The sequence below is a fragment of the Primulina tabacum genome, chromosome 13 (assembly GCF_025594145.1).
Source record: "Primulina tabacum isolate GXHZ01 chromosome 13, ASM2559414v2, whole genome shotgun sequence".
Classification (NCBI taxonomy): Eukaryota; Viridiplantae; Streptophyta; class Magnoliopsida; order Lamiales; family Gesneriaceae; genus Primulina; species Primulina tabacum.
Genome location: NC_134562.1, coordinates 36,235,357 through 36,248,844, shown reverse-complemented (window position 1 = coordinate 36,248,844; position 13,488 = coordinate 36,235,357). Strand labels below are relative to the sequence as shown.

The 13,488-nt window shown below is 35.2% G+C and overlaps 2 protein-coding genes across 3 annotated transcripts; one reads left to right on the top strand and one right to left on the bottom strand.

The window, feature by feature from the left end:
* Nucleotides 1-1,434: 1,434 nt before the first annotated feature.
* On the bottom strand, nucleotides 1,435-6,884 carry LOC142522650 (peroxisome biogenesis protein 22-like). Its single transcript, XM_075626171.1, has 8 exons — nucleotides 6,558-6,884; nucleotides 4,913-5,149; nucleotides 4,784-4,831; nucleotides 3,556-3,612; nucleotides 3,375-3,476; nucleotides 2,556-2,621; nucleotides 2,227-2,328; nucleotides 1,435-1,986 (listed from the first exon to the last, which is right to left on the bottom strand). Exons 1-8 carry the CDS (start codon nucleotides 6,648-6,650, stop codon nucleotides 1,882-1,884), a joined length of 810 nt encoding a protein of 269 aa, XP_075482286.1. The 5' UTR covers nucleotides 6,651-6,884; the 3' UTR covers nucleotides 1,435-1,881.
* Nucleotides 6,885-7,599: 715 nt separating this feature from the next.
* On the top strand, nucleotides 7,600-10,712 carry LOC142521628 (putative zinc finger protein CONSTANS-LIKE 11). Of its 2 annotated transcripts, XM_075624742.1 has the most exons (6): nucleotides 7,604-8,706; nucleotides 8,864-9,097; nucleotides 9,347-9,669; nucleotides 9,752-9,931; nucleotides 10,147-10,281; nucleotides 10,380-10,712. In XM_075624742.1, the coding sequence occupies exons 1-4, from the start codon at nucleotides 8,092-8,094 to the stop codon at nucleotides 9,876-9,878; spliced, it is 1,299 nt and encodes a 432-aa protein (XP_075480857.1). In that variant the 5' UTR covers nucleotides 7,604-8,091; the 3' UTR covers nucleotides 9,879-9,931; nucleotides 10,147-10,281; nucleotides 10,380-10,712. The 2 variants fall into 2 exon arrangements, with proteins under 2 accessions (XP_075480858.1, XP_075480857.1); XM_075624743.1 differs by lacking the exon at nucleotides 8,864-9,097 and having other exon boundaries at nucleotides 7,600-8,706.
* Nucleotides 10,713-13,488: the final 2,776 nt, after the last annotated feature.

Below are 13,488 nucleotides of genomic sequence, written 5' to 3'. Positions count from 1 at the left end.
CATGCATACAAATCCACATATATAAACATGTAAAGATTAAATAATTTAATTTTAAATAAATAAATTTATTTATTAATATAATTATTGAAAATAATTTCAAACTGAATATGTTATAAATGTCAATTAATTATTGGTTTAAAAAAATAATAAAAAAATAATATGTTATAATTAAATACAAAATTTATAAAATTCTATAAAAAAAAAAGTCCACAAAAGTATATAAAAATCTTGCAAAAAAGTCTACACAAATACACATAAATCTGATTTAAATTCTGTGAGATTTTGTAAAAGTCAATAAAAATCTATCAAATGCATAAAAGGCTATCATTTGAAAAAGTCATTAAAAGTCATCAAAACTCTGAATTGAATACACCCCACTTAGTATAATAACTTGTATTTTGTTTTCAATTTCGATCTTTTTTTGTCTGAATTTGAAATTGATCATCAGAAATTTGCCTAAATGGTGATTGAATATGTTGAGTTTGAAAATAATTTAAAGAATTTTGGTTTTTTGATGAGAAAATAATATATATAGCCAAAGATTTAAATATACATCTTATCAGTTGAATTTATTATTATTATTATTTGTTTAGGTCGACTTTATTTTTAAAAAAACAAACACATTTTTTTAAAAAATGAAAAACCAAAACCCCAAAGTTCAATTTCCAACTTAACATACTCGGTTGCCAATTAGACAATTTTCGTTGGTCAGTTCAAATTTAGACAAGAAGATGACGTACCGTAATTTGAAAAATAAACTGCAAGTTACTGTACTAATGCTGTAAATTGACTCATAAAAATACTAAATTTGGAAAATGTGCAAGTATGGAGATCACAAATATAATTTTCTCTAAAAATGAGTAAATCTCTTGGTCTAATTTAAACATGCAATAAAAAGTTATATTTTTGATAGATTATGTTGAATCAAAAAATCTTCTCGCGTGTTGAAATTGTCTCACATGAGTTTTTGTGTATAAAAAAATAAAGACGGAATGAAAATTTTAATAATATTTGTATTGAAGTGTAATACTTTTAGTTATGCATATTTTATTGAATCAATGACGGTCATATAAATGTGTTTTAATGATCAATTTTAGTTATTTTTTTTTTCAAAATTATATAATTAAATTACTAATTTTATCATTAAATTTTTATAATTAAATGATTAAAAAATTATTTGTGACATTTACATACCTCTAGCAATATAATCATTTGATTTTAATAATAATATTAACAATTAAAAAAATTAAAATTAATTATTAAATCATAATTATGAATTATAATTAATTCAATAAAAGATATCAAACGTCCATAGCAAGATGAGTTTTGAATAAGGGCAAGTGAGTTGTGTGAACCCAAACCAATGGTTAAAAATAAAAAATAATAAGCAAGGAATGAAATCGCTTCTGATTCAAATGACATTTTTTAAGCAAGGAATGAAATCGCTTCTGATTCAAATGACATTTGTTGCATGACAAATAAAATCGACTTAAGTCGTGTTTGCGAATGTTTAAAAAAAAATCAAGAATCAGCAAATACGATGTTGTCATAAGTTTACATTGCTATTTGAATAACTTCTATGCCCTTGAAAGTGAAAGTGTTGCTACATATAGACTATTCTCAGTAATATCAATCTATCTGCATTTGTTCTTCAAACAAATTTTATTTGATAAACATAATTGTGGGACAGAGGAATTGGCGTACAACTGCTCTATCTGCATTTGTTCTTCAAACAAATTTTATTTGATAAACATAATTGTGGGACAGAGGAATTGGCGTACAACTGCTGGGAATGAAGGAGCCATGCATTACATTTACCAAACTCAAAACAAAGAAAGAAAAAGTATCGGAAAAATTTGCAAGAACGTAGGTTCTTTCGCATCAGACAATTCCAAAGTATTGTTCCAAGGACGAAGCGGAGAGCACGTTGGAGTGGGGTTGTTCGAGCTTGCCAGAAGAGATGTGAAGCAGATACTTGATGAATCTCTGGAAAATGGGAAATTGCGGTCGATTCAAAACAAGGCTTAAAACTCGGAAACAGGAAAATTTGGGATTTCAAATTTGAAAAGTAGAATACACTAGACAGAGAGGCGAACAGAAATTTGACTATCGATTTCCATATCGATAATGGTATTTGGCGACATCTCAGTTGATTCGTTGTTAATATTGCAGAACTCGTAGTTCCTCCCAATGTGAATATAATGATTTGAAAAAAGTAACACATACCGATAACTGGTTAACAACTTCAGGATTGGAGTCTATGTGCCAATCTGGTTCGAGTTGTCTGACAAAAGAAGTTCGCCCCGTCTCTGTGCTACAGAAAAGCACCTGCGGGTTCATTTATTAGATAAACGGTACAAAACGGGAGTGGTTCAAAATTTTGAACCAGTGTTCGGCACATGAAACTGGATGATTATTCAATATAATTCAGATAATGTAAAATGTTAAACCGCAACCGCCTGGCCATAAGTACACAAATTACTTCTGCAAGGCCACCACATCTGACAGCAATTAAATCATAATTTATGCACAAAATATCAATGTTTGAGCAATACCTTATCTTTAACCAAACCACCAGAAGTAAAAACCCCAGCCTCTTCCAAAGCTACAAGAACATTCTTCTGCATTATTTTATTCAGCTTATTAGTGATTTAGAATCAAAAGCTCATATCAATAACAAAGTTCAACAAATTACAGATAGCATAAAAGCTTCATTACGATGCATCCTGACACTCTTCAGATTTGAGTCGCAGGGCTATTCTGCTAACTAATTAAATACTTTTCTTATAAGTTCTTACAGAATTAAAGAGTATTGGTACATATTCGGAGCTATATCTATCATGCCTCGGCTAGCCTGAAAAGGAAATAGCCAATGCCATAAGTATCCTCACAAGCAAAGAAGGTAAGGCGCTGCAATTTCCCAATTCTGAACAAGTTTCTCTTTATAATCATTTGAGCGATACGTGTGGTATCAAAAAGCATTTATTTTTCCTCAAAGTTAACATAAACATTTAAACAGTCAAATGCAGACAAATTTTTCAGCATACCAAATGATAGAGCGGTAATACAATTTAACGTCCGAAGTAGACCAGTCTATTCCTCCAAGAAAAGAAGAATAAAAAATATTGAGGTCACCACGAATATATCCAAAATTAACTCATGATCATTCCAAAATATTACTGAATCAATAACCGCGGTTCAGTAAAACATGCATGCGGTTATGCTGACAACTTCAATCTTTTATCTGCATCCTTAAAGTTCTACCTCAACCATATATAATTACAGTGAATTTCAAAATATAAAATAAAATAAAATTGAAATAGCAAAAAAAAATTAAGTATATCAAGGAGGAGGAGAAATTGTCTCTGACTTACTTCACTTTGGTCATCCAACACCCTTTCCATGAGATAAAGATCACAAAACTTTGTAATCTCAAGCAAAACCTCCAAAACTGATGATTTGACAGTTGCTTGCTTCTGGCCAAAAAGAAAGTTCGGAAAAAATGAGGAATTCACGAAGATGACATCATGTAAAATGATTGGAAACTAAGATTACCTGCAGCTCCTCTGGACTGCTTTCCTCAAGGATGACATCAAGCAACCGGCATGTTACCTGCACCAATTAAGATATGGAAAAAGAGTCAAGTCATTTGCATGAGACAAAAAAATCGTTCAATCACGAAATCAGAATTGCATTAAGTGCGGATTTGTAGATATGACACTGGTTTCAAGATTTAACAAATAACACCTCCTTATGACTAATGTACATAGTTCTGCAGGAATGGGAACTGAAATACGTCCTGTCATGGAGTACTAGAACTGTGACATTAAAGTTGAAGACATTATATGGATAATAAAAACTTCGATAAACTTTATAACTTTATTATATGCCCGTTGCACGAGGGGTACACCAACATAGTTTGTTTATTAGCCCGAGGCAGGGTTGGCACCAAAATGAACAACTCTGCCCATGAAAACAGATATACAGCAGGAGGCACAGATACTAAACTACTAGGCATTCTATAAATTCTACCAGGTATCAAAATGCATACTCTTGGTTACATATTCTCAACACAGCGGGAACTCCTTACCGGGTATGGAAAAATCTTTTTTGTAGTTATTTCTTACCCAAGTCCTTCGAACAGGCCCGCTACAAAATTTTCAGCATTTGTAATTTCATCCACAGAACTTAATATACTCCTTAGATGCCAAATCTAACTCCTTTTTACCTATTTAGTACAATGATCATGAACCCACTTATCACCATGATTATCCCTCTCGTAACTTTTTTCAAGTGATGCATAACTATAAGGGTCCTAGATTTTCTTCCACTATTTGAATGTTCCACATGGGGAGCCCCAAGACAACAATTAGATCTAGTTCAATCCACTCTTTTCAGTCTGTACTTCAGCATATATTCTACCTCCTTTCTAGTCTAACACTGAAATATTCAATCCCATTTTACTCCTCTTCGCGATTCTATTCCCCGTTTCCTATCGTCGCCGATTGCAGAAATCTAATTCATCGAGGGAAGATACATCCACTTCATAATATACCGAGGTTCGATTTTTACTTGGCTATGTACAAGGCAGAAGATCCTCTTAAAGTTCGCTGAATTGATATCAGGGATCATCTTACTGCTCTATGTGAACTATCAAGTTATTTCAGCTTCAGCTAAAGTGCCTGAGCAGGGAAAGATCGTGTTCATCAAACTATCAATTAAATAAGTAACCACACATGCACACATCAAATGAAAGCAGACCAACAACAAAATGCATAACTACCTTCCTTCCTTCACTCAACCTTTGTCTAATTATTTGCGCAAGAGTTGGCTGCAATTGAACCCAAAAAAATAGTTAACAATAATTTCAAACATAATGCAAAATTAAAATTTTAAGACATAGTTGACCAACCTTCACAGGCTGAAAGAATTCATCGATCACATTTTGAGTTCTGGAATCTTCTGAAGGATCACCAACTTGTGGAGATGCATCATTCACATTTGCATGACTATTAACACCAGAACTACCAGTTGATGAGGCCTGCCTTTTAGGTTGCCTTCTTGGAGGCGACCTGGGTGTTCTCAATAGTCTCCAAGTAAAAACTAAAGCAAATGCTAGCCCGGCTATGGCCCCAACAGATCTTGAATCCTGTGGTTCAAACAATCACGAAAATATCAACTAGTGAGTAAAACAAAACATTATTTTCTTCTCTTTTGAGTAAAATTTGCCGACTAAAAATCAAATTGTTCAAACAACAAAGCATATTTTAGAATCATATTCTACAAGTTAATTTGCAAAGCAAAGGGAGAATAGGATACCAAAATGATCTATGCACTCAACCCACGAGGAATAAGAACTCCAAAGGATTATTGACCTCATAGACCGGGATGTAAATGCTCCCCCCTACACAAAGTTCATCCAGAATGCCTTTGAATGTTTCCCTTAAACCTTGTTTGTTTGGTTACATACCAAAGTTGATCTTTCTAAATAGCTAGCAAAAACTCAAAGTAACTTTCATCGGCATAAGGACTTCTTCAAAAACTAGTCAAGTTTTTAAAAAAACATTTGTTATATCTTATTTCATGTGAACAATAGAAGACTTGGTTATCTTTATTTGTTTTCATATTCTCCTATGTATGAAACAACGCCTAACTAAACGAAAATGAGTGCATAAAGGCATACTAAAGGAAAGGAACAGAAGGGAAAGGGTCTCAGCAATTGACATGAGTAGTGATGGAATTCAAACCCATTATTTAAGAAGATTTCATAATCTCTTAAGATAGAAAGAACAATGAAATTAACAATTTACAAGTAAACATTCAAAATGGCAACTTCATTTCTCATAAACCAAAATGCCATGGCAGCTGTCATTTGTCTTCTCGATCATAATCATCAATAAGCATCACTAAATCGCCCCCTTAGATCTAAGGATTGCTGTTGCTCGTGTAACAAATTCAGAAAATCAAAACCTCTTCTTTACCAGCCAACCATCAAATATTTCTCTCATTCATCACCACCCAAAATACCACTAGATATTTGTGCATGGATATTTCAGTATGGAAAGTGTAACTAGATCCAGATAATAAGAAAGATAGCACACATGAATCTGCATGCTACCATTACCATATCATCTTCTCATTTCCCTGATTTTAAAAAAAATGAAATCTTGCAGCAGCTATAATGGCATGCCATATTTTGGTGCGCACACTAAAACACTCCATAGATTTAATCACATAAAAGACGAGTCAAAATTTCAATTCATCACAAACAATCACGACCCAAATCGCAGAATTCAATTTAGAAACTGATAAACTCAAATATTCAGCTAAACTTCGAAGTCTAGAACCAAACTATCATAACAAAAAAATAAGAACCCAGTATCCACCGTAAAAAACGAAAGAAACCCTAAAGTGACCATAGAGAAAAGCTGAAATACGTCTGGAAAATACAGGGAAAAAGCAGAAACAGAAAATTACCAAAACATAAAATATGCACGATTCGCCAAAACCAAATAACTGGAAGAAAAAAATTGAAACTGAATAGAGAGAAATAAAACCATGTGTCGGAAGATATTGGAAATCTTGACAGTGAGAAAAGCTCCAACCCGCTTGACCAACCGCAAAAGATCTTCTTTTGAATTATCGGCCATGAGAAATTACAGTAGTTTCAACTTATCTGAATCAATTGAACAAAACCCCCTTACCCTCTCTTTAATTTGGCGAGTGAAATTCGAAATTGAAATTCAGATTCCGGGATTTCGGTTTCTCAATCCGTTAATTAATCATCTCATTTAAACAATAGGGTCACTGTACAGAGAAAAAGGAAAGCTGAAAGGAAAGACCACGGAACTAGGGGAAGGTGGTGGTGTCTGAAACGAATTACACCTTTTATCAATACGATTTAAATTTCTTCTTTAAAAATTTATCAAGTGACATCGGAGATAAAAATTTCTTCTTTTATCAATACGATTTAAATTTATCAAGTGACATGGGAGATAAAAATTAGTTACTTCAGTAAAAAAAATACGATTTACCTAATAAGAAAAATCGGAATGCAAAAATTTGTGTGAGACGGTTTTAAGGATCATATTTTATGAAAAAATATTATTTTTTAGGCTAAAAGTATTATTTTTATTGTGAATATTGATAGTGTTGATCCGTCTCATATATAAAGATTCGTGAGACTGTCTCACAAAAGACCTAGTATTTAAATTTCTTCTTTTATTTAGAATGTGGCAAATTATCCAATTTCAATAATAAATTGCGTGAATTTCAAATATATACTTGATCCTTGGAGATTTGTTAATTTGGATTTTACTAATATGATATGAGGCTAGGGTTGGAACATTTTCGGTGAGGGTTTCAACGACATGCATGGATGTTTGATCGTGGATATTCGATTAAAATATAGATTTGGTTAAATATATTTTCGATTTACATCTAAAAAATTTATTCATAAACTGAAATTTTTTTATCTTTTATTTTCTTAATTTTATTCACTCAAACCATCTTTCATCTTTCGAACATTGAAATTATATAAGATTGTGTGTCCACGATAATCCTACACCTCAGCATAAATGGAGCGAGTCTCAAGCTCAGTTCATTCTTTCTTCAAACATTTTCCAGATCAGCAATCATATCGAGCCCACATTTCTCCACGTTCCTCTAATCCAGATCCTCGGAAACACGTGAATAAATATGCACCAGTTCATCATCAACCCATATATATATCCACTGCTTTCTCTACAAATATAAAAATACATTCTTGTCAAATAAAAAAGTTTATATCCATTCGACTGATCAGTTATCTGCATTGATCACTTTGTTTCCATTAATGAGTTATTGTCATCTCTTGGATGTTGGCTAGTTAGGGTTCATTTAATCTGTTTCAGTGCCTTCTTTTCCTTATTTTTTGCGAATAAAATTGGTGGGATTCTCGCTTTTATGTTGAAAATACGTTTGAGGATTTATTTCTGCCTTCCGGTTCTTAATCCCAGCGGTTTATTGGTTAAGAAATTCAAATATATATTGATTTGATGATGAATTGTTAGCTAGTGAAAAGCAATAGACAGTGGAAAAGATTAAGATTTAATGGCGGGTCAGCCTGCGTGCGACTTCTGTGGGGTGGTGAGAGCACTAGTGTATTGCAAATCGGATGCTGCCAGGCTATGCTTGCAGTGTGATGGCTGTGTTCACTCGGCTAATTGCTTGTCAAGAAAGCACCTCCGATCCCTCATTTGTGATAAGTGCAATTCACAGGCTGCGGTCTTGCGGTGCCTTGACGAGGACCTTTGTTTTTGCCAGACATGTGATCATGGCTGCCGTGTCGGTGGTGTTGGGTCATCTGGCCCGGGGCATGATCGCCTCAAGCTGAACTTTTACAGTGGATGCCCTTCTCCTGTCGAGTTCTCCAAGATTTGGTCGACCGTTCCCGATTCTAATAAATCACTTGAGGGGACTGTAATGGTTGATGGAAATATTGAAATGGGAGGATCGTTGTCTTCTGGCGGTGGAGGAGGAGGAATGGTGGCGAATAGGTTGAACGAGATTGCCTCGTGTGTCAAGTTCGATTCATGGGTGTTTCCAGCACCGATACCACCTCTACTTCCGCCTAACTTTATGTCATCACAAGTTTGGGATCAGAAATGTGCATCATCGAACGGAGATCAAACACCTTTCTTCTCTCAAGCAACCACCCTACAAAAGGTGATCCAAATCCCAAGTAATAATTTGAAGGAATCTAAAATTCATGGAAAAGAATTTGACATGTGTGTAGTTTCTTTGGACTAATGCTTTATAACTTAGGCATGTGATGTTAATTGTGTGCTAAATTAGCTTTGGCTTCGACTTGGCTATATACCAGGGGTGTGTTGAAAGTATTAAGGATCTTGGGCTTCATGAAATTCATGATATATGTGACAGTGTTGACATGGATGAAATTGCCCTAAACTTCGAGAGTGGGTACGAAATGTTAGAGAATTTGCAAAACCGGACAATAAATATATCTGACGATGGAGGAACGCTTGGTGGTTTGTTGATGGAGAAAAACTTGTCGGTCACTGGATCCAATAGCACACATATTAAAAGTACTTCGAAGGTTCTGCTTTCACCTTGGTCTCTCTTTGTATAGTTGTCTCTCAATGTATACTTTAAATGTTAATTTCTTGTAATACAAAACTAGAACTTGTCATATATATGTCGTTGGGGCCAAGAATTATCCTGCTGTCCAGTGTGACTGCCTATACGGTCACTACCGCCAACCATAAATGAAGTGCTCAGGTCTACACATATATGCATGCAATTCTTTTCTTGATGCTGAAAATAATGCATCCTATGTTATGTTTAGGCATCCTCGTCCGTACAACAAGACTGCTTGTGTTTTACACACTCTTCAACTAATTTGATCCCGGCAATGAATAGCAGTTCTAATGGCATGTTCATGGATTCAAATATCTGCCCTGGTTTTGCAAGTGGACAAGTCCCTTCAAGCATGTCGCTATCTTTGTCTAATATAACCGGGGAAAGTAGTGCTGCTGATTATCAAGACTGTGGGTTATCGACTTTATTTCTGACCCGTGAATCCCCTTGGGATTCTAATTTTGAACCAAGTCGTCCACAGGCGAGGGATAAAGCCAAGATGAGATACAATGATAAAAAGAAGACAAGATCGTAATAAGTGCTTCTACGGTCATTACAATTTTGTCTTTTTAATGCATTGTGCTTTATTAGTGAATCTGTTATTCGAATGTAGGTTTGGAAAACATATAAGACATGCTTCTCGTAAAGCTAGAGCTGATACAAGAAGGCGCGTTAAAGGTAGATTCGTCAAGTCTGGTGAAGCTTTTGACTTCGACCCTGCTGGACCAAGTGATTGTTGATCCAAGTCACTGGATTTTTCCATGTCTTAGTAGATGCATTTTCTTTCGTAGAGGTATATGTCATATATTACCCTTACTGTAATTCTTAAACTTTGTAATCTAGACAATAAGATCAATAAATAATATTGCAAACAATTATTTGATTTAGTTATTAACCCATCCCCCGAGTTCTAATTAACTTCGAAGAGGGAATTCGAGACCCGTTGAGTGCTTTTGCCCCATACTTACGTGATCTTACCATATCTTTTTCGCGTATTTCTTCTGACAGGAACTCGAAGTGTGCAGCTGACCCTATGAAAGCATCTTGTAACATGTTTCATTCTTCAAAATGCAGACTAAGTTCCACGGGCGCACGGTCTTTTTTTGAGACATCCCTTAGCCTTAATTATCACAGTTCGAATAGGTACTACCGCAGACTTTGGTTATAATTCATAAAAGCATATCGATATTTTTCTTTAGCATAATCTGACATTGGTGATAATCTCATCTTCAATCTTGAAGGATCCACTTTCAGAAGACAAAAGTTTTTTTTCTCGACTCTCTTTGCAGAAAGATATCGTGGTTCACTGTTGATCAAACACTTGCTCTGATTATGGTCAACCGGTTTAGATATAAAGCTGTGTAATAAATTTGAACAGATTTAAGACATGTGATGAGATCAAGAACCACTGAAATTTTGTTGTTTAACCTTATAATTTCTTTTTTTGGGGATATAGAAAAAGGGAATCCCAGTTTGAACTGATTCGTTTTTGTTTAAAGGTACAAGAAAATGTATAAACCACACATGATATGGATATATAGCCAAGAAATAATCCTCCAAGGATTTATTTTCACGTGAAGGCTTTACATATACTTGTTTGCATGCATGCCTATTATATATATGTAATGTTTCGTGGCTTCAACTTTCATATTAATGGGGAAGTATCCAAAGGGAGTACTCGTTCTCCTACGTACCACCACCCCCAACCCCTAAAAAAAACCAAAAAATCAGATTCATGTCTGTAATTTAAGGATTGTATTCAAGAAATAAAAGAAAACGAGTCGAATCGTTTCTAAACTTTTATTCATGTGTTTAAAATGAAGGTTGTAAATGGATGTAATTCAATGAAATTCACGAGATTGATCTTGAAATTCACAATCTCAACTTGAATTTACAAAATTATCATAGTGCAATTGACTTCTTGTTGTTTCTGCTCTAGCTCGCAGAATTTCGGAAACATTTATTTTGGCCAGGGTTGACACTTCTTTCTTCCCCGAGTACATGTAAATTTTGTTTTATTTTTTAATATATTATACATTTATAGTTCGCCAGCCTTCGACAAGGTTCACTGAGAAATGGCTTTTGGTGGATCTGGTTTTGCTGCTGGTTATTGTTAAGATTGGAACTTGGACCTAACTCAACCCCACAAGTTAGCTCAAAGAGGGAGGATTGTCTGTTTGTCCAAGATCACATGTACAACTCCCATATATTTTATCAAACCTATGTGGGACAACTAACACACACCCCTCACGTCCAGGAATGAACATATAGAACGTGAAGTTTACAAATGACCCAAATATGGGCAGAACGGGTGACTCAAATATGGGCAGTCCAACACATAACGATGGAACCTGAGATCTCATACAATGTTAAGATTGGAACTTAGACCTAACTCAATCCCAAAAACTAGCTGTTCAAGACCATATATACAACTCCGAGATATTTTATCCAACTGACGTGGGATGACTAACACTTATACATTGGCCAAGGTGCTGGCTAAGATCTTTGATTCGTTCTGGAAAGGTATCAACATCTGTGTGGAAGTGATGGTAGATTTCATACCTGCATCACAGACTCACAGAACTTGGCATTGGCTTAACGCACGAGCCTGGATTCCATCAGGTATGGATTTGCTTTAAAATTTTGCAAATATAAACACTTCTTCTTACATGAAACTAATCGAATTCAGATGGATATTGGCGGGAACGTGTTCAGGTTCCTCGCCTCCCACCCGCTCGCCCCGCTACTGTCCCTCCATCGCTTAGATGCCACAGATCCAATCTTCCCCAACATGACCACAATAAATTCCCTTGTTCCAAGCAGTAACCATCGATTCACAGAGAATTCTGCAACAGACCGTTGGTTCTCATGGACAATCTCCATCTCCTGGGTATACGCTGTTCAAGTCTTCCCACACCACGTATACTTGCACTGCGCACACAGGATACTTACGTTCCTTGGAGAAAGGGCGGCAGGGCGGCGGGGCTTCAGGCTGATACATGCCACAGGCCGCCTGTGTTTTTCTTGGATAAGGTTTGGCTGAGCGCCGGAGATGGAGTGAGTAGTAGTTACAGAAGAAATAGGAAGTGAATTCATGTATATTTTGCACACTGCTCAAGTTTTTAACGAGATTTCAAACAACTTCAGTTACTTAAAAATCAAATTTCCTTTCAGAATTTTCTCCCCATAATTATATTTACGTTTTTCTGAAAACGTTTCGCGTAAATTATGAACAATTAGAGGCCCAGGCCCAGGCCCATGACCCCAACCTCTTGCCCAATAGTGCCCATCTTTTTACCCCTCCCCTACTCTAGAAAATCCCAAATCTACTTTCTTAGGCCTATTTTCCAATAACTAGTCAGAACCCATAAATCTGTAACTTAGTGCGTGGAAAAATAAAATAACTTTCGATTTTCACTTTAATAAAAATAAAAGATTTTTTTTTCTTCAAGTTATCATATTCCCCGGCCCAGGTGCCCTTGGGTTGTTTTGTTTTATAATCGTGGTCAACATTTTTTAAAAAAAAATAGCCTCATGTAGTGTATTTGTTCACTACATTATGTAAAAACCACTTACGCTCACAAATATTATAAAAAAAATCAATAGAAGAGTAAAGTTTATAAACAAATTTATATTTTATTGTTATTTAATTTAATTTCTTACAAAAATAATTTCATGTTTTTCAAAGGTTAGATAATAATAGGTGTGCATATTAATAATAAAAAAAGACTACTATACGTATAAACTAAATGATATATATAGAATAAACGAAATAATTAGGACAAAAGAATTACATATTACTAATTCAATCTCATGTCAATTGGCAGTCGAATTTCTAGTCCATTATTATTTGCATATATAGACCAAATTATACAGTATAAAGTATTCAATTTGGCATCAACAAATTCATCGTTATGAAAGCAAAGGGTGGCGATAATTGAAAAAGAAATCTAATTTTAATGTACAAATAACCCGACAACATAATTATATCCATAAAAAAGAAGCCCAAAATTACAAAATAAAAATAAGAATAATAAAAAAGTTAGTTTAACAAGAACTAAGAATTACTCACCGGGCCCGGGGTCAGCGGTAATGGGCTAGGTGGACTAAACACCGGCGGAGAATCCCCTAAATCCACCACGGGAAGTGGAGGCGGTGGAAATGACGGTGGCATTGCCAATGGCGGAGGAGGAGACTCCAATGCAGGTGGCGGAGGAGAAGAATCCAATGCCGGTGGCGGAGGAGAAGACTCCAATGCCGGTGGCGGAGGGGAGGAATCAGGGAGAACGGGGCTTGGATTATCACTCGGAGGCGGTGGCGGAGGGGATATTGGATTCGGAATTTTCGGAG

What these genes read in the sequence shown, in the direction of transcription:
- LOC142522650 (XM_075626171.1), bottom strand. Translation starts at nt 6,650, where the DNA reads ATGGCCGATAATTCAAAAGAAGATCTTTTGCGGTTGGTCAAGCGGGTT. An exon ending in GCAGTCCAGAGGAGCTGCAG is followed by an intron (nt 3,477 to 3,555) that starts GTAATCTTAGTT and finishes CTTTTTGGCCAG; the next exon opens with AAGCAAGCAACTGTCAAATC. An exon ending in AAGTTGTTAACCAGTTATCG is followed by an intron (nt 1,987 to 2,226) that starts GTATGTGTTACT and finishes CCCATTTTCCAG; the next exon opens with AGATTCATCAAGTATCTGCT.
- LOC142521628 (XM_075624742.1), top strand. Translation starts at nt 8,092, where the DNA reads ATGGCGGGTCAGCCTGCGTGCGACTTCTGTGGGGTGGTGAGAGCACTA. An exon ending in ATATTAAAAGTACTTCGAAG is followed by an intron (nt 9,098 to 9,346) that starts GTTCTGCTTTCA and finishes TGTTATGTTTAG; the next exon opens with GCATCCTCGTCCGTACAACA. An exon ending in GATAAAAAGAAGACAAGATC is followed by an intron (nt 9,670 to 9,751) that starts GTAATAAGTGCT and finishes ATTCGAATGTAG; the next exon opens with GTTTGGAAAACATATAAGAC.